Source organism: Pteronotus mesoamericanus, unplaced genomic scaffold, assembly GCF_021234165.1.
Source record: "Pteronotus mesoamericanus isolate MK-2021 breed Mesoamerican mustached bat unplaced genomic scaffold, CSHL_Meso_final contig_73, whole genome shotgun sequence".
NCBI classification, from domain to species: domain Eukaryota; kingdom Metazoa; phylum Chordata; class Mammalia; order Chiroptera; family Mormoopidae; genus Pteronotus; species Pteronotus mesoamericanus.
In genome coordinates, this window is record NW_026555245.1 from 17,326,995 (window position 1) to 17,352,895 (window position 25,901).

Genomic DNA, 25,901 nt, shown 5'->3' on the forward strand with positions numbered 1-25,901 from the left:
TTCCAGTGCCCAATGTACCCAAGGCCATTTAATTCAGAATCTCTGGCAGTGGGACCCAGCAATCAGTACTTGGTGAAATTCCCCAGGTGATTCTATTGTGCAGTCAAATTTGAAAACCACTATTTTAAAGGAATAATTCATAGGCTTTTTAAAAACCAGATCAACAGTGGTAATGGTTGCACAACTATATGAATGTACTTAATACAATCAAACTATACACCTAAAAATGGTTAATATGGTAAATTTTTATGTTATGTGTATTCTACCATAATAAAAAAATTTGGGGAAAAAAAACAAATTCAGATACCCTAGACCTGCACCATCTGATATAGTAGCCACAGCAGTAGTATAAGGGAAAAGTACACACCAGATTTTGAAGACTTAGTAGAAACCAAAGGATGTAAACTATCTCATCCAGTAATTTTTGTAGTGGTTACACATTGACAATATTTTTGATATTGAGTTAAATAAAATACATCACAATTAATTTCACCTAAGTCTTTTTGCTTATTTTAATGTGGCTCCTACAAACTAGAAAATTACATATGTGGTCCCCATTCTGTTCCTGTTGGATAGTGTTGCTCTAAATCTAAACCTATCAGTAAATTAATAACAATTATTTTAGCTTTTATATTTTACTTATTTTCTACAAATATCATCAATTGGAGAATGAGAAAAAAATGTAATGCAACTTGGGACCAAAGAGCCTATACTAAACGGGAAAACATTTAAAACTAAGGGAAATATTTATTCTGAGGTCCCAATGGCATGAACGTCGGCACTGCCCCCTCTGTTCGGTGAAGGGATCTCAAGAGCAGCTAGTGATTGGGTCCAAGACTTTGGAGCTCACATCCTGACACCCCAACCCCTGTGCTAAAAATTTGGCCACTGGGGCACCTTGGGAAAGTCAATTCTTTACACTTCCCTTTCCTGGCAACTAAATTTTGATGATATCCCTTCTGAGCTTCACTTGGATTTTATAAGAATGGATGAACTAGTGCCTAAAATGTTCAGAGTCCTCAAAATTAAACCTAGTAGATAAGGAGCACCAGTCAATTTCCCATTCCCTCGTGGGTAATAACCAGTCATGAACATCCAGTAGGATATTGGATGGTCCACCCCACAGGAATGCAATCTCACTTCCCATTGGAAAAGGACAAAAGCCCCACACTTGGCTGTGCAATCCCAAGGCAGCCTCTGGGAAGTCAAGACACTGACTCGTTCCCGGCCCAGTTCTGAAGCATCACTCTTTCCTAATCCAGCAGCATCGTTGTTTGCCAAATTCATATCACACTCAGTCTCACGCCCTCCAGTTGCAGAGGCTCAGATCTGGAGATGGTTGTTAAGTATGAAATGTAGGAATGGCCTGAGGCTTTATACAGCAGCATGATTGGCTAGCATAATTGCTTGTAGCAACCAATAATTGCCTTTCTGTCCATCTTGTTATTTCTGTAATTGTCATCATTATTTGTAATAGTGGGGATGAGAATGGTTTCAAGACTCTACCTAGAAAATCTTTTTTAACCTGACACTAATCCCAAAAAGCACCCTGCACTCCTTAGTTACCATTAGCCAGCTTGCTTTGTATTCACTCCAAGATTGGCTATTTAGAAGATTTCTTTATGACTTGTTGCATAGACTGCTATCATTGGGATATTGCCAGGTTTGAGATGTGCTTTAATTTGACCTCTTTTTTAATTTCTTAGGACAAAGGCGGAGTTAGATCAAGAAGCCTTGATCAGTGGCAATCTAGCTACAGAAGCAAATTTAATCATACTGGACATGCAGGAAAACATTATCCAGGTGAGGAAAATAAACACCTGATCTATTCAGCATGAGTATATTTACTGAAATTTAATAAAGAATTCTTTAGAGAAACTCGCAGAAGAAATAAACATGATCTCTAAATGCCTTTTTAAAAAGAAATGAATTTAGGCAGTTTACAAGTGTCCAAATTACAAATTCCAGAGATAATGAACATTCTTCAGACTTTTTTGATTTGCTGTTCACTTGGAATGAGTTAGATGCTCTATAAACTGGACCCTTGTCATTAAATCTGCCTGAGTGTATCGAGTTTACAATGTGATGGTGGGCTTCTCATTCAGTATCTAGAAAAAGGATGGTAGCTAGGGTATTTTTGTTTGTTTGCTTGTTTGTTTGTTTTTGGGGGGTCAACTCCAGTCGAGCTATGGTTGATGCCTGGTATAGGAACTACGATTATGACTGGATTAGATGCAAAAAAGAATGTGTCTGTTTTGGACACACATTAGTGAAGGAAAGTCATTTGTGCCATGAATTTGCTATCCCTGCTGTAGAAAAGTTTAGCATCACTGGGAATAGTAATATAAGTCATCATGTTAATTTCATCTTCTAAGTGAATGTTTCCCAAAATTACCAAGACATCTGGGCTATCTTTGATTTTAGTTAATTTGAAAAATGAGTCCTTTATATGTTCCCAATGAGAAATCATTAGAGTAGATCCAGTATTCATTTTGGGAGGCTAGAAGAAGAAAAATTCTTGAAACACAGTGGCACTTTAGGTATCTGACTTTTAAGTTGTCTAAAATCAAGGTAATCATTATATAAAAACAAAGATTAAAAATATGTGGTATCTTTGATAACTTAAATGCTTGGTATCACATTGATTATATCTTTATATAATACAGCTTTGAGTGGTATGTACTTAATGCCAGTCCTCAACATGTATTTTGCAATTTTCAAAGAAAACTGAAACGTGTCATTATCTTTGGTGGTTTACATCTTACCGTAGCTAATAAACAAGGTCGTATTTATAGACATCATTGCCACCAAGCAGCCCCTATTGTACTGGGAAGCCCACAGTTGTGTTTTGAAGCTCAAAGAAAAGCTGTGCCTTGTATACAAAGAAAGAACATTCCAAAAGCTTTTGCCCAGGATGGGGAGAGATGTGCCTTGTAACTTAGCTTAACACCCCAGAATTAGGCATAAATCCCAAATCAATTGGGAGGTTGGGAATAAAATCATTTGGAAATAGGTCTTCAGTTTTCATGGTAACGGATATGGGTGGTACTTTACGAAACCCTTATGATCTCAGATTGAGAGAAATGGGACTTCGGCATCCCTGTGCTAATTGTCAAAAGTGTCTACTTGTGCCTTCACCCCTCAGTCCACTGGCACGACTCAGAGATTCAGTGATGCTGTTCTTCTGTTTCCCCAGGCAACCTCAGCTTTGGACTGTAAAGACAGCCTGCTTGGAGGTGTTCTCAGGGTCCTGGTGAATTCTCTGAGCTGTGATCAGAGCACCACCTACCTGACTCACTGCTTTGCAACACTCCGTGCTCTCATTGCCAAGGTAAACACACATTGCTTATTTTCTTACTCTTAATTAAGAGTTAAGGTTCTAGTCTAGCTTCATACATCTCCCCACAGAGCACTCAGTTGATGCCACGGTAAAGGTCTTAAGTCTCACTAAAAAAGAAAGCAGATGCACCATGGAAAGGAAAAGCAGGGCTCTCACACTTGAAATGTGGGCTGAACTACAGAACTTTGGAATGGCAGCTCACCAGAGACATCAGAGCAAAAGTTCATTGAGCAACTTTGCCTTTCACTCTTTGTCTTTAGTACTTTATCTAGTGAGATTGAAGTCCTATGCATGATACCCATTAATAAGTCTTACAAAAATGTTTGTCATAAAATGACAGAAAGTTTAGAAATAAATTTCTCTTTTTCATAGCCTGAATATAGATACTCCTTAAGTAAAACGGTTTAAGGCCGTTCACATTCTCCCCCTGTATTGCAAATCTCAGCTGGTGCCTTCTACATGGGATCTTTCCTTTTTGAAAATGAAATTCTGCTCTTCCTGAGCAGGATCATTTTCTCTTAGTTACCAATAGTTTTTAAGGAATCCAGTAAGTCAGGATAATTCCCTCAGAGTTATGACTTTGCCAGTGAATGCAGCCTGGCTAACAAAGCAATTAATTATGTAGCCCTATTCTTCGTTGTGCGGTTCATAATTAAATCTTAAGTCAACTCCATTACTCCAATCCATCTTCTGACTCACATAGCTCATTATCTTTATGGAGCAATGCTTTAATTCTTCTGGGCTTTTTGCTTGTCCAAGCAGACATTTGCATATTTAGACAAGCATCCAGAAAGCATATGAAAGTGCCAGCAATACCTAATAGCCCCTTATGTCTCTCCTAGTTCGGCGACTTGCTGTTTGAGGAGGAGGTGGAGCAGTGTGCGGACCTGTGTCAGCGTGTGCTGCACCACTGCAGCAGCAGCATGGACGTCACCCGGAGCCAAGCCTGTGCCACCCTCTACCTCCTCATGAGATTCAGCTTTGGAGCCACCAGTGTAAGAGCTCAGACTAGCTGGGTGACCCACATTCAATGGAGAAAGTCAACGCAAAGCATTGGTTGAGGAAAAGTTTGCAGGATTACAATTTACTTCTTCCTGCATAAAGAAACCATCTAATATGGAGATGGATAGCAGTCTTTGTCTGAATTTGCATCCAAAAGTAAACATCAAGACTGATGAATGTAATGGTTCACACATGCATGTTTCAATTTAAAAAATGAATGAATATATGGAGATTAAAAGTCATCATCTGTAGAGAAAAAATGCAACAGGCAGGTTAAGAATTCCAAAGAGTTTGTCCTATTGATAAATTTTGATTAGCATGTTCCATAATGACCTGTAGAAGATGATTACTATCATCTATACTTGAGTTTTCATTGAAGCTTAGGAGCCTTTGGAGTTGTTTTATTGCAAAGACCCAACTTTTGCTGTAGCTTGTCTAGATATTGGTATGTTCCTTTAGAATTTACATTTGTGGCCATGTTCATGAGCATGCCGAAGTGATATTAAAAGATAAATTGGCCCATGGGAGAAAGGCAGCATTCTCAGAATGTATTAGGCATAACTATTTCAAAGGGACTTTTAGAATAGTCATATTTTTACATGGGCCTGGAAGGAAAGGAGGAACAGAAAGTCACTGCCTACCCAGAGCCCAGAATCTCAGAAGTCCTGGCCATGGAGATCCTGTTCCTCTTTGCAATTTAATCAAAGTTCCAAGCAGAAAAGTCTTGGCACAAAAGGAGACATCCTGGGACCCAACTTTGTAGGAAACATCTCGTTTGGCAGCATGGAGGCTGCCCAGGCCCCAGTGAAAATTTAAAGGGAGCTGACAGGTTTATGTCAGGGCAATATCCTTTTAAACCATTTAAACAATATGAGTCTTAAAGTACGCCTCACATTTCATTGAGAGAAAAGGAGATGATTGAAACTGTGTGAAAGAAACATTGGAGAGTTACTGGTGTCTGGCTCTACTGCCTTCAGTTACCTACTAGCTGAGTGCCTCTTATTTGTTCCTTCTTTTCTTTTTCCTAATGCAGAACTTTGCAAGAGTGAAGATGCAAGTAACCATGTCTCTGGCATCTCTGGTGGGGAAAGCACCAGACTTTAATGAGGAGCACCTGAGAAAATCCTTGAGGACGATTTTGGCCTATGCAGAAGAGGACAAGGCCATGCAGAGGACACTTTTCCCCAGCCAGGTAGACTGAGAAGCACACCTTGTCTCATGTATGGGCTGGGGATTAACCAATAATAAATGTGTGTGTGTGTGTTTATGTGTGTGTGTACACATGCCTATATTCACATACCACAATATAGTTATATATATAAATATTATATACTTATATACACATATACATTATTTTATCTTACACACCCATACACACAAATAATGTGGAACCTAAGCTGAAGTCCTAAGCTGCCTCCTACTTGGTATAAAAAGCCCTGATGTTCCAGATTACAGTTTAGGGCTTTTCAAGTGGCAAATAACTGGAACTAGTTCAGAAGAATTTTTTTTTTAAATGGTAATCGAGAGGGAAAATAGTATTAAGGATTCAGGGCTAATTCCTGGATGCTAAGGGCCAGTTCACATCTGGGCCTCAGAAGCACCTGGACCTGCAAACATGAAGGATCCTGCCTAGACTCCTTTCCACGCGCAACCTTGACTCTGCTCCTGGCTGCCCCTTGCACTTTCAGTGTGATCCTAACTCATTGCCCTGGACTACATACAAAGTAAAGATTATCAGGGGGTTGTACACTCACCTTTTTGCAGGTAGAAGAGCTGCTCTGCAATCTGAATAGCATCTTATATGACACGGTGAAAATGAGGGAGTTTCAGGAAGACCCTGAGATGCTTATGGACCTCATGTACAGGTAAGCTTCTCTGATAAAATCAAGGGGGGATCATTTGTGGGTCTAGGGTTTGTCACTGTGGAGTTCTTATTAATGTAATTATCACCAGCTGTTTGGACACACTGTTTTGGATGACAGCCATAGCTGTATATAGAAATTGGTAGAAATTAATCATTCAGAGTGAATTAATTCATGTACAAGTTATTAGAAAGTCTCCCTAATTTAAAGTAAGATATCTATTTTATAACGCTATCTTCTACTTACCATAGAGTGAGAAAAAAGTGCTATCGACTGTTACTTCCTATATGATGTTTTTACTATTCTATTAAAACATCCATGTATAGTTTTATTTAAAAATCATATTTTACTCTATAGTTTAAAATGTTGCCTTGCAGCCCTTCTTCAGGAGAAACTACAGAAGCAAATTATTCTGATATGATATAAAAATGGTAGTACTTTTATGTCTTGTTATTTTGAGAAAAAGGGAAGAAAAGGAAGAAAAATGCTAGAGATCCATTAAAATAGGTGTCATTTGCCCTGGCTTGTGTGGCTCAGTGAATTGAGCACCAGCCTGTGAACTAGAAAGTCTCCTGTCCAGTTCCTGGTTGGGGGCACATGCCTGGGTTGCAGGCCAGGTCCCCAGTTGGAGGCATGCAAGATGCAACCAGTCGATGTTTCTCTCACACATTATTGTTTCTCTCCTCTTTCTCCCTCCCTTACCCTTTCTCTAAAAAAACAAATAAATAAAATCTTTTTAAAAATAAATAAAATAAAATAGATGTCATTTTATTAGGTCTTCCTGCTCCCCCCCGCTAAAGCTTTAATTAAATGTTATTTCTTATAGTCCAGGACACCTTACACATGGAATGAAAACAGCTGGACTCATAAGTGCTGGCCTTTTCTCTTGTATTCTGAATGTGTAGGCAACACTCTTGGGGAAAAAATTCTAAGAAAAGCAAAATGGTCACACACAGTAGAAAAGCAGTGTCATTAACCAGTTGTCCTTCAAACTCTCTCACTCTGTCCTCAGAATTGCCAAGAGTTACCAGACATCTCCGGATCTGAGGCTGACCTGGCTCCAGAACATGGCAGAGAAACACACCAAGAAGAAGTGCTACACGGAGGCTGCCATGTGCCTGGTGCACGCAGCTGCCTTAGTGGCTGAATACCTGAGCATGCTGGAGGATCATAGCTACCTGCCCGTGGGCAGTGTCAGCTTCCAGGTGGGGGACAAATTCCAATTTTCCTTTAGAGCAGTGGTTCTCAACTGGGGACAGTTTTGCCCCGCAGTCTAGAAGGCATTTGACAAAGTCTGGAAACATTTTTGGGTGTTACCACTGAGGATGGGAGGGTAGCTGCTACTGGCATCTTATAGGTACAAGCTAGGGATGCTGCTAAACATTCTAATTGCAATGCTTAGGACAGCTCCACCTCAAAGAATTATCTGGCCCCAAACATCAATAGTGCCAAGGTTGAAAACCTGCTTTAGTGTTTTATATTTGCCTCTTCTCATTGCTGTATCATCTTGGTTTGTTTTTTAAATTATTGATTACAATAAATGTAGAGTTGATAGGCACTTTGGACATTCCCAAACATTTCACATCCATGATTTCATTTGACCTCCCCACCCACCAGTGAAACAGGCAGGTAGGGAAGTTATTATTACTCCCACTTCACAGGTAAAGAAACAGAGCAATTTTTCTAAGGCTATTTAAACTCTTTCTCAAAGGCTTGTTAACCATGAGAGTATTTTCCAAACATTGGAAAAATGATCTTCCTCATGGACCATTCCTTGGATTACAATCCCCAACTCTGCAGTATCCCATTCCCTAATCCAAAAATCAAGGGAGAACCAAACTGATTTGAGAAAGGGAAAAGGGGGCTGAATTGATACTTTTTTTATGATAAGCTGAATATTTCCCATAGTTAGCAAAGGGAGTTTGTTTGCCAGGTCTGAAAATTGGTTCAGTCTATAATGCTAAGTAGCCACTAGGACTGTTTTTACTAAATAGTTTAATACAGTATTTACAGGGGGAAAAGTGTTATGAGACATAATCTGTAAGAATGACCAACCCTAAAACCATGAACGAGATAGTAAGTACGGTAATTGAGCCCCTTTCAAGCCATACTCACAAAGTCATTTACAAGTGTTTTTATTATTCTCATTTGAATTTGCATGACTGGTTTTATAAAAGGCTTTATTCTCATTATTGGTCTTCAAAGCAATTTTGTGATGCTGTGTGAAGCAGAGAGAGGGCAACTGAAAGTAGCTTTCACAGGCTTAGAAAGTAAATCACTGAATCTGATGCTGGTAGAGCCAGGAGCTTCTGATTTCCCAGAATACTGTTCACCTGCCATGCTGGGAATGCCTCATATTGTTAACTCCTCTTTTCTTATGATTTTCAATAACAAAAATTTTTATTTTTTTATTCTCAGCAAATAAAGTTTATTCTCAGAGCAGAAATATTTGTTACAAAAGCCAAAAATTAAATTCTCATTCAAAAAGCATAAAAATATCCCATCGGTTTTGTATGTGCTTCTTTTGTCATGTTTATTTTGACCATTTGTTATTATCAAGGGTAAATGTTTTAAGTGCTAGTCTTCCAATACCCAGAAAAATCTTTAGGTTTATCACTTAGCTTTGAATTGTATTGTCCTATTTTCTCGTTTCATTAACTGAACTATTATTATTCTTTTATGCTTTTTCCCAATTATTCTATTTTATTTCATATCTATCACTTTAATAATTATTAAAATTTACAATTCTAATTTCACCTAGAATTTGGTTGATTTGCTTATACTGAGTCATGCCAAGGTGAGATAGAATAGTTATTCTAGAACCTACAGAAAACTCCACATTGTCCTTACATGGGGGTGCATATAGCTCTACTTTTTCTTCTTTATCCATTCATTCATTCTTTTAGATGATATTTATTAAGCACCTTTTCTGTCCTCATGAACTTTACATTCTAGCCAGGGAAAGTGACATCATTTAACTATTTCATCCCTTATTCAGTTGTAATTATGATAAAGGCTATAATAAAGATGCTGTGAGTGTTTATAATGTGACCCAGCCTGGAGGTCAAGGGCAGCTCAGAAGGACAAGGAAGGTGACAGGGAAGGCAGAAGGAACTGTAAAGTGTGAAGTCTTCATGATACACAGAGCATGATGAGTTAGGTGCTCTTAACTACAGAAGAGAAGCCAAATTATGTTGTTGCTTAGGAGCTAAATCTCTTTTCTCTCAAATGAGACATACCAAATCCATTTGGCAATTTATGCTTGCAAGGGACAAAGCACCAAACCCAGAGTGACTGAAGGTAAAAATGGAATCTATCAGCTTGCATGAGGGTGGTGAGCCTGGAGTAGCATCTACCAAACTGGACCTAAGGACCCAAACAATGTCATCAGACCTGTGTCAACACCAGTTCCTGTCTTTGCTTTCTGTTATGTTAACCTCATTCTTCACAGGTTTCCCACACTCACTGAGAAATATTTAGGCTTACATCTCCCCAGGCTCAAGTATAGGAGAATAGACAGGTGCCTCATTTTTTCCTGGCACTTGCTGAAACAGTCTCAGTGCATCTCATTGGTTGTGCTGGGATCATGTGCTCATGCCTGAACCAATCATAATGGCCAGAGAAATGAAATGAGAAACAGGATTGCCTGGGCCAGAGTTGAGGTCCACACCTGGAGTTATGGATGGTTCCCCAGGAGGCTTTACTTTACAGAAGGATGAAAGAATTCTGGCAGCATTAATAACAGATGTTCAATGTTGAGTTCTTAAATGCTTTGTGCTTTAGTTTTCAACCTTGTTCTGTTCCAATAAAATTGAATTTTTTGGAAAGAATTATAAACTGGAGATAATAAATCTGTGAAAAGAAAATAACTTCGAGGCCACTGAATTCCAAGGAACTGAGATCACTGAAATTCTCTGCCCCAGAGTACAATATTTACTCCACCAATGCAGATAATGAATACATTCTCAGATACTGCTGTTACTTTTATCTCCTAATTCTGAAGCCAGGAAAGTCTGCCCAGAATCTTTTTCCTATAACTACGGCTCATGAAACTACTTAATCTCAAATCTGTTCCTCTGCATGTGGAAAATTGCGTACAGTTCTACTAGTATTTGTTTTTTGGGTTAGATTCTTCCAAATGAATCTTTGGACTTTCTGTTACCTCCAGTTCAGAAACATCACTATTAGAGAGACCACGTTTGGAAGAAAGATTGGCCACAAAAGATTCTGAGAGCCTCCTATATTCCTAAAACTACATTATAATATTGGGTGTGAAGAAATAGGACCGTAACAACTGTCTTTTCCTCGATTGCAACTTGATCCTGCTAGCCAAACCAGGAGGCAGACAGGTTTTTACTTTAAAAGCCAACACTGGTCCATTGATAGTGGCTGACGAGATTACTATGCTGAGAAGACTTTTGAGGCTGTATCTAAGCCTCAGGGGAAAGAGTGCTATAATTGATTAGTTATGCCTGTCATGAGTGCAGGAATAGGAAAGAGTGGTATGTGTGCTGTTCGCATTTTCTTAAGCTAGAAAGATTTCACATTTCTTCTGTGCTCCATATACATTTCTTCCACAGCTGTGAGACAAGTTGACGAAAATGACGCTTGCCCTGTCAAGAATATGAGAGTCACTGCCAGGGCCAGAGCTGGGTTGAGGCAAGTTAGGCTCATAAGGCATAGAATTTAAGAAAGCATTTTCAAGGTCAAGCAACTTCATGGTCAGCGCTTATGCAGCCCTGAGAGTCCACGCTGCCCTGGGTTTCTTGGCGGTTCACCCTAGCCCTGGCCTTGGTCGCTGTGTTCTCTGCTAGAGACTTTAAACTCCACAGTTTATGTAAAGGAAAAGTAGGTAGGAAGTAACAAAATGTTTGGGGGTGAGGAGAGAATAACAGCTACCATCTTCCCATTGAAATTCCCATAGAGAAGACATTCCAATTGGCTACCGGCATATAATATTATGGCTATTCATCTAAATGTCAAGTCAGTAGCAGCAACATCCTTCAGAAAAACACCCTGAAAAGTAAGAGGTTCACTCAGCCAATGAAACAAGGAGTCAAGTCAACTATTATTTAGCCTTTGCTTTTTAAAAGCCATGACCCCAGCTGGATGTTCCTTAAGGTTGTTTCACTAAACTAACTCAACTATTTTTACATTGAGGTAAAATTCTTTATATATCTCCTAATGGCTATTAAACAAAGAAAACTGTGGGTCTCGAAGACCAGTTGCTCCTATGTCCTTTCAGAACGAACAGCAGCCAGAGGCTCTCCCTGGGGGACCACAGGCCTGTCTGGCGTCAGGCTTGCTGCAGATCTTTGCGTGCGGCTCTCGTTCCTACAGTTTGGGTTTCTGTGGTGCCTTTTGTGAGTCTGGTTCCCCTGTTCTGTTCTGAACTTGTACTGTGACCTATTTCAGAATATTTCTTCCAATGTGCTGGAGGAATCTGCCGTCTCTGAAGACACCCTGTCGCCTGACGAGGATGGCGTGTGCTCCGGCAGGTACTTCACCGAGAGCGGCCTGGTGGGCCTCCTGGAGCAGGCAGCTGAGCTGTTCAGCACGGTGAGTGCCCCCCACAGGTCCCAGAGCCCGGCCTCCATGCTTGGGCTGAACTCCTGGTGCTGTGAATGTGGCCTTCATGGCCAAGCCAGTCCCACTTCATGACAACACCTGCAGGAGTGTGCAGGGCAGGGGACAACCAGGAGGACTTTGATGGATACAATTGCATTAGCTGTGGAGGCAGGTGAGAAAACCTTTCATCACTGCAACAGTCTGGTTTTCCCTGCATGCTCATTGGCTGGGCAGCAGTTTCCCAGGAGTATTTCCTTTTAATAGGGGTGGAAACGAAGCCACAGAGAGGTGAAATGGCTTGCCCAGGGTTACACAATAAATGATGAGGCATGTTTCCACTGCCTCATCTTCCCTCTCATAGAGGAAAATATTAAAGTGGTGCTACTAGGAGGAGAGGGAAGGAATAAATGGGCGGTGTCTTTCTTCCTACCGACTGACTCATCCTCAGGATCGCCACAGGCCAGGCCCAGCTCCCAGAAAGGCGGGAGCAGAAACCGCTGGGACTCCCCTCCTTAACCCCGACTGGGTCTAAACACTCCGAATAAGAGAAAATACATACAGATTAAATCAGCACTTTTCAACCTTTTTCATCTCATGGCACACACAACTAATGACTAAAATTTTGTGGTACAACAAAAATACATCCTATTTTTTGCCAATCTGACAAAAAAAATAGGTATAATTTTTATTCGTTCACACCATATGGCTATTGTTGTGTTGGTTGCTGTCATTCTTTATTTGACAGTCTAAGGGAAAAAGAGATCTCTGCCCCTGACTAAATAGTCAAGTATTGCATTTTTTAAAAATTTTTGCAGCACACCTGCAATGACAAACTGTTTGAAAATCACTGGAGTAAATCCTTGAGATTCAGGGAAAGGGAAAAAGTCTCTTGTCTAGTTTCATTTTAATAATATTCCTCTTCTTCAACTTTTAAGCCAAATAAATATTTAATACTTCACTGTATTTAGATGATCCAATTTTGTTTTCATTCTTATATTTTCCTTTCTTTCCTACTTTTCAATTCCAAGTTTCCAACCTATCAATCTCTATGTATTTTAATTATTGTTTCAACTATCTCCTTGCTTCTTTTTTCCTGGTTTCCTTATCAGGATTCAGAAAAAGTCCACAATATTCCTACTGGTATTTTTCCTGAAATTTAAGAAAACAAACTATTAGAACCCTACTAACTCCTTTCAGGCATATATTGAACATCTGGTCATAGGGCCACTGATTACATTTAAACATGCTAAATCTGCCCTTCTACACTGCTCTTCTTCCCGTCTCTTGTCCTGTTTTGTTATCTGTGAAAACTCTTTTCCCTGCTTACTGTCATTATACAGAACCATTGAGCATGCTCAGTTTGAGTGCTACAACCACCCCAAAGGTGCTCAGATGTCACTCCAGTTCTGGAAAATTGTGGTTTAAATATAATCCTAGTTTCCGGTGCCTAATGAACTCTGGTTGCCCTACTTAGGTTTCCAAGGATTAAATTCTCTTTGATTTTCTTCTCTTTCCAAGGGTGGATTGTATGAGACAGTTAATGAGGTCTACAAGCTGGTCATCCCCATCCTAGAAGCACATCGAGACTTTCGGAAGCTGACCTCCACTCACGACAAGCTGCAGAAGGCCTTTGACAGCATCATTAGCAAGGTAGCTGGGGATCCTGGCCAACACTGTTACCTGGCAGCAGGTGACCCTGTCCCAGAGATGCTTAGCCCCCCATCCTCTCTAGGGAATGATTTGCCTTGAGCACATCACTACTTTGGCTCTCACCTACCAAACAGAAAGGGCTGGGAATAGACAGGAGGACTGACCCCAATTCAGAGTTTGAATGGAGGCAGGTTGAATTACTTTACAAGCAGGAAATGTGAGAATCTTTTACATTCACTTAAAAGAGGTCCTAGAAATTTTTTCCTGGGATTTCTTTTGTTATTATTTCCAAAATTCATTCCATAAACATTAAATTTTTTAAGGAGTGATTTCTGTTTATATTTTCCATAGGGATAAAATACTTTTTAACACAACAATAAGACTCCTGTCCTTTGTAATACAATGGATCCTTATAAATTAGGTAACTAAGGAGAGGTTTTCTTATTTTGCTCATTAGGGTCATAAGAGAATGTTTGGAACCTACTTCCGAGTTGGTTTCTATGGATCCAAATTTGGGGATTTGGATGAACAAGAATTTGTTTACAAAGAGCCTGCAATTACCAAGCTACCTGAGATCTCTCATAGACTAGAGGTAAGAAAAGTGACTCTGTGTGCTTAACATTGTGTACTTTACCAAAAAAAAAAAAAAAAAAAAGTTAGAGTTGGTCATTACAGAAAATAACAAAGGGTCATGGATTCATCTTTGATTTATATATAAGTTTTTCCACACTGCATATAGAATATGAACATATTAGGTGAGATCTTGAGGTAAAGCAAGATTTGGATAGTTTTCTAAGATTGTATGTATGCTTGTCAAAGCTTGTAAATTTATAAGGTGAATATTTTCAAGACTATTCAAAAATTCAATCAAGATCATGTGCTTTCTTTTAACCCTTTCCAAATTTTAGTAATAGTTTTTCAGGTTGAAGATTACCTTGACTTTAAAGTAGTGTGGCCAAATTACTGTAGAAAATGCTGTGGCCATCTTTTTGGTGTCACCGGGTAACACATCCCACTTCTAACATAGAGATGCTCCCAGTAGCCACACCACAGGCTGTGGCACAGCAAACTCTTCCTGCTGATCCAGGGAGAACCCCATTTTGGATACTAAGAGTCACTACCCCAATCCATGGGCTGGCAGCCCCCAGTTCAACCTGCTGTTTACAAATGATCTCTAAGGTGGTAGAAGGGAGCAGCATGTTCCTGGAGGAAAGGCTGAAGAAAAAGGGAAACAGGATGAAGAAAAGTGAGGGGAAAGGAAGCAGGCATTTAAAGAGCCAAGTACTTAGAACTTAGGAAGAAAGTCAAGGTGTGGCCCCAAAACAAAACCCTCTCAGGGTGAATAATTGGTGTCCCCTGAACTACTGACAACAATTAACCAGAGACTCACTCCTTGCACTTTCTTGCTATTGCTTTGAATTTATGCCATACTGGCTATAAAATTTAAAACACTTTTGTTGCCCAATTTCTTCTCATACTATCTTTCATGCCAAATAAAACAAAGGATTTTAATCCTTACTTTACCCAAAGAAGCAATGGTTTTGAGTGGTTGGGTGACTTGCCCAAAGTCATTGAGCTCATGAGAGGAACTAGCAATTGACCCCAGGAACACTTGGGTTCTTAATATGTTTTCCCAACTTAGGACTGGAAGTACATATTTTGTCTTTTGCACTGTGCTTTGTCACATGATGGAAAGCCTAGTGACCTCCGAGTCCCTAGGGTACAACAAGAAAGTAAATAGTGCCATATGCCTGGAGCTGCTTCAGGAATTATGATGATGCTGGTTGAACTAGAGGTAAAGTGTACGTACTATAGGAAGCATGTATCAGTTTGCAGTTCTGGACTTCTTTATATTTTTACTTTTGCCTCAGGAAATGCTGGATTTGCCCCATTAGATGAGAGGGACTTTCAGTAATCAATGAGCAAATTCTCCCTTATACTTGTTCCAACCTTATTGCACTTCTGAGAGATAAAGGAGTTATGTTACATTAAAATAGCCTTAATAATATCTTGGTTTCTTTTGCCTAGGGATTTTATAGTCAATGTTTTGGTGCAGAATTTGTGGAAGTAATAAAAGACTCTGCTCCTGTGGACAAAACCAAGTTGGATCCTAACAAGGTATGGGGAAACTTGCCAAAAATAACCACCAGGCTCTGATTTCTTTTGTTCTACCCCAAGAAAATAAAATGACCTCCTCCATGGGACTCTCCAAGTCATTTCAATGCAGCCACATTTTTCTGTCAAGGGTTCAACTACTATTTGGTTAATTCTTTTAAAACACCACACTGACTGGTGTGACTCAGTTGGAGTGCAGCCCCAGAAACCGAAAGGTCTCAGGTTTGATTCCTGGTGAGGGTACATGCCTAGACTGCGGGTTGGGTCCACAGTTGGGCCGTGTATGAGAGGCAACCAATCAGGGCTTCTCTCTCCCATTGGTGTTTCTTGCTCGCTCTCTCTCCCTCTCTTTTTCCCCTCTCTGAGCATGCCCTCGGGTGAGGATTTAAAAAAAAAAAATACTCATGGTAGGAATCATAATAAGCTACTATTTATTAAACACCAGCTGTGTACCTAGAACTGGATTAGGCCCTGCATCCATCATTTCATTGTCCAATGGCCCTTTGAAGTAGGCGGTGTTATTCCTGTGTTATAGACGAGCGAACTGAGGTGTGGAATGGAGACGGAGACGCGGCTTGCCGCGACCATTCACGGGCCGAAGCCAGTACTCGGACCCAGGGCCTGCCATTCTCAAAACCACACTCTACTCACGGTTCCTTACTGCCTTTCTGTAAAAACTTTAAACTCTCAGTGTAAGACATGTTTAAAAGATGCAGCCTTTTCACTGACAGCTTTTTTAGGCTGCAGGGGTCCCTTCCAGGTAAGTACAGGGTCACTGTGCTGTTGGGGAATGATGCAAAGAGCTTAGAGTTCAGTTTCCTCACTTCTCACGCGAGGGCGTGTCCCGTCTCACCCCTGCCCCGCGGTAGCATCACACGCGGCCAGTTACAGGCTCAGTCCCCCACTGGTCTGCTCTCACTGCAGACACCAGTCTCAAGTAGGGCCCTTGGCGACCTGCATTTCTGACCAGATGGCTACAAATTTGGAGATTCCCACTTCACCCCTCATATTAGATAATTCATAATTCACTAGAATGATGCAGAACTCAGAAAAGCGCTATACTGATAATTACAGTTTTATGGTAAAGGGTACACAGGGCAAGTCTGAGAAGGAGCCCCGAGCTTCTCAGCCCTCTCCTGTGGAATCCAGGCGTGTCACCCTCCTGGCAGGTCAACATGTTCACCAGCCAGGAAGCTCCACTGAGCCTTGGGGTCCAGATTTAACCAATCCATGTGGGTCTGATTGATGAGACCAACCACATAATCAAATTCAGCCTGCAGCCTCCCCACCCCCAACCCTCTAATCGCATGGTCTTTTGGGTGACCAGCCCCAATCCTAAAGCTATTTAGGGACCCACCATACAAGAATCACCTCATTAAATTAACAAAACACTCCTATCAGTCAGAAAATTCTAAGGGTTTTTGAAGCTCTGTCCCAGGAAACACAGACAAAGATTAGAAACATTCTGTATTATACCAAAGAGTGATGGCTGCATGCTCAGCCTGCAGACAGATGTGTTCATGAGAAAGCTTTCTAAGCTGCTGGAAATAATGCAAGTTCAAGGACTTACTAAGGGCTGGGGGACAGAGTAGCAATTGCCATCTGGCAGGCCTATGAAATGAAGAGTCCAAACTCTTCTCTCAGTTCTGTCCTCTAGGAAATTAAGACGATGATGCATGCAGGGAGGAATTGGCCTAATTTAATAGTTTGTTTTCTGCATATTTCAGAAGACTTGTTCATTTTAGACACATTCCCTGGTTAGGGTTGAAGCAATAACCGGCCTAAGACCTGAGCTAAGCTTCAGACAGAAATGTTGGAGGTCTTTGAAAGTGGGAGCCGGCTGTGTGCCCACAATGATCTGTGTGCAGCACACACTCCATCGTGTCATCCGTGACAGCCCTGACACAAGGCGCTCTTCTTCCCTCTTCTCAAATGCCCGAAGTGGGTTGTGAGAGTGTTAAATAAGAATCTGAACCCAGAATTATAACCAGATTTCATCACACTCATTAGTGATTTACAGCCTGAGATCAGTGACCTCGCCCGTCCATTTCAGTGAGTGGGCGTTGCAGAGTCTATGGTCATTGTCATTCTTTTTATTTTTTTAAAGAGGCCTAAGTGAATGCCTTTATTCACAGTGTGTGCGCATTTTGAAATGAGGTACATGCAGTAAAATTCACTCTTTTGGTGTTCTATGAGTTTTGACGAACACATGTAACCACCACCATAATCGAGCTATATAAGAGCTGCATCACCCCAAAATATTCCCCTGCCCCTTTGTAGCCATTTCCTCCCTTTGCCTTCGGCCCCTGAGAGTCACTGGTCCTCATTCTGTCTCTGCAGTTTGACCCTTTCCAGACATGATGTAAATGGAATCCTAGAGTAAATAAATGGAATCATACAGCCTGTGGAGTCTGGTTTCTTTCACTCAGCACAATGCAGATTCAAAAATGTTGTAGTAGTTTGTTCCTTTTTATTGCTGAGTAGTATTCTGTTATATGGATGTGCCACCATTTGTTTTTCCATTCTCCACTGGAGGGACATTTGGATTGTTTCTAGTTTTTGTCTATTATGAATAAGGCTGCTGTAGACATTTGTGTACAAGTTTTTACTTGAACATACATTTTCACTTCTCTTGGGGAGGCACACTGGAGTGGGATTGCTGGGTCAGGGGGTCAGTGTAATTTCACTGTTTCATAAAGTGACTGTACCATTTTGCATTCCCGCCATCAGTGTGTGAAAGTTCCAGCTGCTCCCCATCCTTCTCAGCACAAGGTGTTGTCAGTTTCATTTAGTTTGGCTATTCTACCAAGTGTGCCGTGGTCATGGTTGTCCTGTAAAGGAGAATTTGTCTCTTCTGAACAGCAGTTTGCAAACTTTCATACCAAGTTTCAGTTGGATCAGCTAGGAGGAGTGGCTTGTGGACTCAGCTTCACAGAGACACACTGGCCTCTCCTTCTCGCAGGCCTCTCTCTCCCCGGGGCTGGAGAGGAGGCCTGGCTGATTGCTGGAGTCTTGCCTTGCCTGGTGCGCTCAGCTTCTGTGGCTTTAGTGAACTCAGAGGGGTGGTGCTGCCGCGCTGGTTCCAGCATGCCCCTCCAGTACGTCCTGGGTGGTTATTTGCGAATAGCTCATCTCCTTCTTCCCTTGCCTTTTCCCCCTCAGGCTTACATACAGATCACTTTTGTGGAGCCTTACTTTGATGAGTATGAGATGAAAGACAGGGTAACCTACTTTGAGAAGAATTTCAATCTGCGGAGGTTCATGTACACCACCCCCTTTACCCTGGAGGGGCGGCCTCGTGGAGAGCTGCATGAGCAGTACCGGCGGAACACCGTCCTGACCACCATGCACGCCTTTCCCTACATCAAGACCCGCATCTCCGTCATCCAGAAGGAGGAGGTAATGGCACCCGCTGGGGCCAGGCTGGGGACCGAGGCTGCCACTGAATGAGTGGGCCTGCGTAGCATCCCAGAATGACAACACAAACCTCCTTCATCACAGACTGGAGTGGAATCTGAAAAGGGACCCCCATGAAATACTATTTTTGTGGTTATTCTCTCATTCTTGTGGTGCCAGGGAATCCCGTATAGGCAACTACATGTTTCATAGTTCTACTTTATATTTAAAGACTTTATATTTTGAAGTTATACCTTTAATATAAACATGTTTACATAATTATAATTTTAATATGTGTTTTAAGGGTAAATTTATATGAAATGTATAAATTTAAATTGCAAACATTTTATGTTAAGTTTTTATATATGTAAAAACTTACAGGTGATTTAGCCACGGTTGGTTGTTAATCATTAGAGGCAGAAACAGGAAGGCAGCAGCCCCAGTGAGCGCGTGGAGAAGCTGGGGGTGGGGCATGCAATGCAGATAAGGAGTAAGGAGACTGAGTGACTTCCCATCCCAGCTCGTCCTGTGACACTGCATAGGCCACCTGTCTTCATTCAGCATCCTCATCTATACATTGGCCAGAAGGAGCCCTTGCTCTTCCCGGGTTCTAGGTACAGAAGACTACTAATCCATGAGACTGGTCAAGAAAGTATCTAAAGTCACAGATCATTCAAAATTAAACATTTTCTCTTACTTTAAAACACATCCATGCACATTCATTTGTCATTCACATTATATAAGGCCAAGCCTTCTCTATTTTTTGGGGGTTGGTTGATCACAATTCAGCATTGTCTTTCTTATGTAAATCCTACCCATAATGCACTTGCTAAACAGTATGAGAGCAGAATCCTTCTGGATTTTTATGACATTTTTACCCCTAGCCTCTTATACCTTGTGCACACCTAATAGGACAGGAATATTTATAACAGTAATTTTCATAATGTCTTGGCCAAGCATTGAGCTTAGTTTTCATAGAAACAACTCTTTTTCTTTCCACACCCATGGTTTGTGCATTATTAGATTAGGTCATTCAAATAACAAGTATAACAGGCCTAATCAAGTTGGTGAACAAACACAGATGAATTGTGGTGAATGTGCACCTCATTGGTCAGGAGCAGAAGGGACTGAGCTCACAGGAAAGTAGCCCACTAGCTCAAGTATTCAGCAAGCACAGCAGACAGTGGGTTTCACAAGGACAGAGAAAACATGAAATAGTGACTCAGGTAAGAGGAGGGTAGTTTAGGAGGCATCTGCTGTGTTTCTTGCTGTTTTGAACTTTCGGACACTAGGACATTAGGCGTAGCACAAAAATAAACTCATGGTCCCAATAAAAACCTTTACAATTTTCCTTGGCCACCTGTTCTCTAAGAACCTGTTGGGCTGTTTATTGTCTGTTAGAGCTTTTTTAACAAAGTGTCAGAGACTGGGTGGCTTAAACAGCAGAAATTTACTGTTTCTTAGTTCTGGAGGCCAGAAGTCAAAATTCCAATTGTTGGCAGGGTTGGTTCCTCCTGAGAGTTGTGAGGGACGGATCTGGTGCAGGCCTCTCTCCTTGGCTTGTAGATGGCCACCTTCTCCCTATGTTTCTTCACATGTCTCTGTGTCCAAATTTCCCTCTTCTTATAGGGACACAGGCCATACTGGATTGGAGCCCATCTTAATGACCTCCTTTTAACTCGGTTACCTCTATAAAGACCCTATCTTAAATAAGACCACATTGTGAAGTACTGTGGCTTAGGACCTATGAATTTAGGGGGACACAAGTCCACTCATAACATTCAGGAAGGGCCATATCCCAAGCCACCAGATTTTAGCAACCAGCAGATTGACCCTTAAGAGAATTCTATTTAATAGGAATTCACCTTCAGAGTAACTGGAGGAGGCACACGTAATACCAAAATCTTGTGTTATTGTGGGAAATAAAATCTTGAATGCTCTACTTATAATAGTTTTCCCAATTATAAGTTGAGTGACTTGTTTAATAACATAAAAAGAAATCTAACAGTGTAGAAAGAACATGGGTTTTGAATGTAGACATCATTGTTATCAAGTTCTGGCCTCCTCACTTAATACCTGTGTCATTCCATGGCATTTTCTTCACCTTACAAATCCCTCTTTGACTATAAAAATGTAGAAAGTAAGGAGGTTCTTTAAAGGAGTAAATGATAAATGTTTGCACAGTTCCCAGAATGCAATAAGTACTCAAAAATGTTAGGAGGCCCTTCCTTCTTCTTAAGCTGTGCAGATTATCTTAAATTATTCTGAAAGCCTTCTTAGCTGCTTCTTCAAATCCAAGTATGCTCTGTGTCATAGCTCCAGGTTTCCATGGCTTAATAAACTAGACAATGACTCTCCTACATTTTTGTTTTATATTCAGTTTGTTTTGACACCAATCGAAGTTGCCATTGAAGATATGAAGAAGAAGACCCTGCAGTTAGCGGTTGCCATTCACCAAGAGCCCCCTGATGCCAAGATGCTTCAGATGGTGCTGCAGGGCTCTGTCGGAGCGACTGTGAATCAGGTAAGCAAAACCAGTTTGTGGCAGCTCCTCTGGTTCTTGTTATTTTGATTTTCATGATATGCTTGTACCCTCCTTCCTTGAGGTTGATGGGGAGTCTGATGAACATACAAATGATGTTCCTAAATTTGGACTAAACACTTGGGAGGTTTAGAATTTTGAGTGACCTCTTCTGCTCATGGAACAACCCAAGGTGGAAAAGAAATCCTGGAGATGAGCGGACCATTGAAGGAGCACCATTTTCTCATAGTCTTCACTTGGGACCAGACTGGACAATATGCTCCAGACTTGGGATCCTGTTGAAAAGTGCTTAGTCATGCCCAAGTTAGGCAGAGTTGTTGCACAGCTTAAAGCTAATCTAAGAATGCCTGTAGGAGAATGGGGGAAGGGTCTAGAATTTTCCACGGACAGGGGTCTGTGGTATGAGGGGGAGGAGGCGGAGCTCAGGCGATAATGCAAGTTTTTCCCGCTCACGCTGCTCACCTCCTACTGTGCAGCTTGGTTCCTAACAGTCCACGGACCATCCAGGGCTTGGGGGTTGGGGACCCTTGGTCTAGAACATGTACCCCTGAGTCAGTCATCTGATAAACCCAGCATGCCAGAAGTCTTGCTAACCAAGAGGAATCTGGGATCAGGTTTCTCAGATCAGTTTAGACCAGACTGGATCTACTCGGACCCGTTAGAATCCTGACTCCCAAATTCAGTATGGATTAGTTAATTCCGTGTCAGGTGGAGGGAGGGACTAGCTTAGTATTCTCTGTCCAGTGGACCACTTTAATTTCAGATCTAAATCCATATTTGTCCACACCCCTGCAGTCAAAAACTCTTAAGAATTGTGACTCTTCCCTCACTCAGCATAATTGGACTCCCCTGCTCAATTCATGTCCACTAGACCTCAAGGGAACAAATATAGCAGAGAGGAGAAATGACTATTATATTTCCAAGATCAGAAAAATATTAGGAAGCTTTTGCTTTTCTAAGTCCCAATCCTTTGATGAGAGTAGAAGACTGTATAAGCCCACAACCTATACATATGTATGGGACAACATATGAACTCTTCATTTTCATGACTCAAGCCAGGAGTTACACAAAATGGCATTTGCCCCTAGGACAACTGGGCAAGTGAGTGTGAATGGAAGGAGCAAGACAATCCCCATTTCTAGAGAAGCAGCTCGAAGCATTTACCGCTTGATGTAGTAGCATTATCTTTATATATGAAGGGAAACCTATTATTAGTAGCATCTGATTAAGAAAATACATTTATTCTTCTGAGTATTCTCTGAGAACTTCAGACTCCTCCTTGAGAATCAAAGATTCCTGAAAAGTTTAAGACCTTCCTTGATTTTTTTTGTTTGTTTTAGTCAAACCAACTACAAAATTAGATGTTCAAATTAAGAAGTCATGCCAAGATTTTTCTCCCAAGTGATTTTGTTTTATTTCCAATGTCAACATTGTTTCTTTACTTTTTCCTTCAGGGACCACTGGAAGTTGCCCAAGTGTTTTTGGCCGAAATTCCAGCTGATCCAAAATTCTATCGACATCACAACAAGTTGAGATTATGCTTTAAGGAATTCATAATGCGGTAAGAAGGAAATCGGCTTGGAGTTAGTAAAGCAGAGGTTCTCAAAGTGTGGTCCCCAGGCCAGCAGCACCAGCATCATCTGAGAACTTACTGGAAAGGCAAATTCTCAGGCACCAACCAAACCCACTGTATCAGAATCTGTGGGGGTGGGGTGGGGGGAGAGCAGCAATCTGTGTTTCCACAAGCCCTGCAGGGATTCTGACACATGCTCGAGTTTGAGAACCATTGCAGTAGAGAAACGCTACTTGTACCACTATTACGTAACTGCCACTTCAACTACAAAGAGTTTGTGTTTATCATCCCACGTGTGCCTCACAGTCATTATAAAACAAGTATTATCACCATCCTCATTTTACAAAAGAGGAAACAGGGTCTCAGAGATGGAAGATGACTTTACAGGTCACACAGCCCATTAGTAGCAGAGTGTAGTTCAAATCCAGGTCTTCTGAATCTAACGAAGTAGCCCACACTTCCATCAAGGTGCTGATAGTCCGTGATGCGTTAAGAGTCTGAGAGGCTATTGGCTTTGGCAGCCTGTGTAGTTTCTTGTATCACATAACAACTTATTTTTATAAACTTAAAAATAGACACTGCCTCAAATTGAGAGACAAAGTCAATATTCTAAAACTGGGCTCTTTCAAAGCATCTCCAGCAATTCCCAGTGTCAGACAAGACTCTTCTCTGCTCCCAAATTCTGCAGTGGAACTGGCTTCAAGAGCAGCCTGTCCAGCATGGCTCTTTGGGCAAGGTCTTGCAGTCTATTGCAATGCAGACAGGTATATTGGGTTTCCTGTGGCCCTAGAACGGATGATTATGAAGGATGAGATGGCATTTCACTCATAAGAAAAAACATGAGAAAAGTGCATACCAATATTTCTTTCACCCAGAGCCTTAGAGCAGCATATAAAGTATAGGATTGTCGTTACTTGGTAGATGGGGATAAAGGAGGCTAAAAGTTAAAGTTTGCTAAATTCAGTGAAAACTCATCAGAATCCTAATGTTGGGTGAGGCTAGAGATCTCTCCTCCTTCACAGGCTTTGGTGAGATGTATGCAAATTTGGTGTGTACAGAGAAGAATCGCAGCTGCTTGGCAGGAGGGGGTGGGTGGGGGTGGCTCTGTGTGTATGCATGTATGCACAGAGATAATAATTATTAATGTCTTGGTATTTGAATTGTTTCCTGTGTTTGATAACAATTCTAGCATTACACAAAAGCTAGATTTTCTTCAATAAATAATGCATTTTCATAAAACAGAAGACTAGAAAATATTGGGAAAATTTTTATTCACTATTTTTATGTTTTGCTATTTTGTTTACTTTCCACGTATCTTCATTTAAAATTAATTATGGTTCAAGGCCACTGAGGTTGGCAGTGGCCCAGACCTCCCTGGACTTCTGAAGGACCTTAGGAAACTTTGAGTGAGCATGCAGTCTAACCCAGGTCTGATATTAGTTGTGGGAATGCCAGAGCTGGGTATTCTTCCACTCCTGACAAGGCGACACAAATTTGCAGGGCTAAATAACGACACCATGCAGCATGTGCTAAGAACTGTTAAGAGTACACTAAATAGTGCTCACTTTTGTACACATATACTAAAATTAGAGTAATACAGGGAAGATGAGCATGTCCCCTGAGCAAGAATGATATACAAAATCATGAAGTGTTCCATATATATATATATATATTTTTTTTTTTTTTTTTTTTTAAAGAGTGCACTAGATACAGAGCTACAGCGTTCTAGAGAGCACAGTCCGTTATAGGCTGGAATAGCTGGGGAAGGCTTTGTGGAAAATATCACTTAAACCTTGTCTTAAAATGTATAGGTGGAAGAAAGTGGGTAGCAGGAAGAAGGAGTTATTACAGGTAAGGGGACTGACATGACCACACGTTTGAGGAGCAGGAAGGTCCAGGGCACCTCTGGGCTCCTCTGAGTCAGCAAGAGTGGCACATTTTCATGAACATGATTGGACAAGGAGGAAAGACCTGAAAGACAGCAGTATTGGTAAACGGGACTCTGCGTAGAATTTGAATGTAAAAGAAAGCTCGTTCAGAGAAGGCATGATTTTTGTTCCTTAGTTAAAAGGTACTTATAAAATCTACACTGAACATGGATTTGCAATTAGCTCCGTGCCCCAGGATAAGTGACTACAAAGAGAACCAGGGCTGAGTTAAACTAGTTCCTGGCAAGATACACAAAAAGAAGTGGATCTTCCTAGGCACCAGCCTTTAACAGAATCATGCATTGGACTTTTTGTGATGTTATCGCTCTCCCTCAGGCAGCCTGCAAAAATATGGGATTTTCAAAAACAAATTCCCCATTTAAAATGTCCTCCAGCCCTACTGGTGATTCACAGGGGAAACCAGCCTGCAGTCCCACCTTCCCCACTGCTGGTTGGGCTGCTGTTTTTCTAGGAACCCCGCAAGAATATCACTGCCTCTCAGGTGGCACTGCGCAAACCCTGCAAACCTGCCAACCCCATGACCTGGGAATCTTGTCAAAATGCAGATCAGATCCAGGAGGTGTGGGGCGGGGCCTGAGATTCCCATTCCTAACAAGCTTTCCTGTGCTGCTGGGGCTGCTGGGTGGGGCTGAACTTTGAGTAGAGGGTGTAAAGCCGCAGAGGCTGCTCGATTGTCCGCCTCTCACATTTTCTTTTTCCTTCCCCGTCTTCCCAGGGCCTTAATCCCTCAGGTCCTGCCTCTTTTTACTCACCTTTTTTTTCTTCTCTTTCCTCCCTTCAAAACAATAAGTGCCCATACTATCACCCTTTGAGACAACGATAGAGTTCGTTCATTCATTTATTCAGCAAACACTTACCAAGCCCCTGCTTTGTGCCAGGCACGGTGCTGCACATGTGCAAAGTG

The 25,901-nt window shown here is 41.3% G+C and overlaps 1 protein-coding gene and 1 non-coding gene across 2 annotated transcripts in view; both read left to right on the forward strand.

The window, feature by feature from the left end:
- Positions 1 to 25,901, forward strand: part of DOCK8 (dedicator of cytokinesis 8) — a 209,465-nt gene that overhangs the window by 173,173 nt on the left and 10,391 nt on the right. The window contains exons 34-46 of the mRNA XM_054583056.1: positions 1,707 to 1,803; positions 3,197 to 3,331; positions 4,183 to 4,335; positions 5,376 to 5,534; positions 6,107 to 6,207; positions 7,217 to 7,409; positions 11,620 to 11,763; positions 13,291 to 13,422; positions 13,880 to 14,014; positions 15,451 to 15,540; positions 18,700 to 18,936; positions 21,314 to 21,457; positions 22,930 to 23,036. Coding sequence (XP_054439031.1) covers positions 1,707 to 1,803; positions 3,197 to 3,331; positions 4,183 to 4,335; positions 5,376 to 5,534; positions 6,107 to 6,207; positions 7,217 to 7,409; positions 11,620 to 11,763; positions 13,291 to 13,422; positions 13,880 to 14,014; positions 15,451 to 15,540; positions 18,700 to 18,936; positions 21,314 to 21,457; positions 22,930 to 23,036 — 1,827 coding nt within the window. The remainder of the gene's footprint in view (positions 1 to 1,706; positions 1,804 to 3,196; positions 3,332 to 4,182; positions 4,336 to 5,375; positions 5,535 to 6,106; positions 6,208 to 7,216; positions 7,410 to 11,619; positions 11,764 to 13,290; positions 13,423 to 13,879; positions 14,015 to 15,450; positions 15,541 to 18,699; positions 18,937 to 21,313; positions 21,458 to 22,929; positions 23,037 to 25,901) is intronic.
- LOC129078524 (U6 spliceosomal RNA) lies at positions 24,606 to 24,711 on the forward strand. Its single transcript, XR_008529974.1, has one exon. It is a non-coding gene; the product is annotated as a U6 spliceosomal RNA (small nuclear RNA).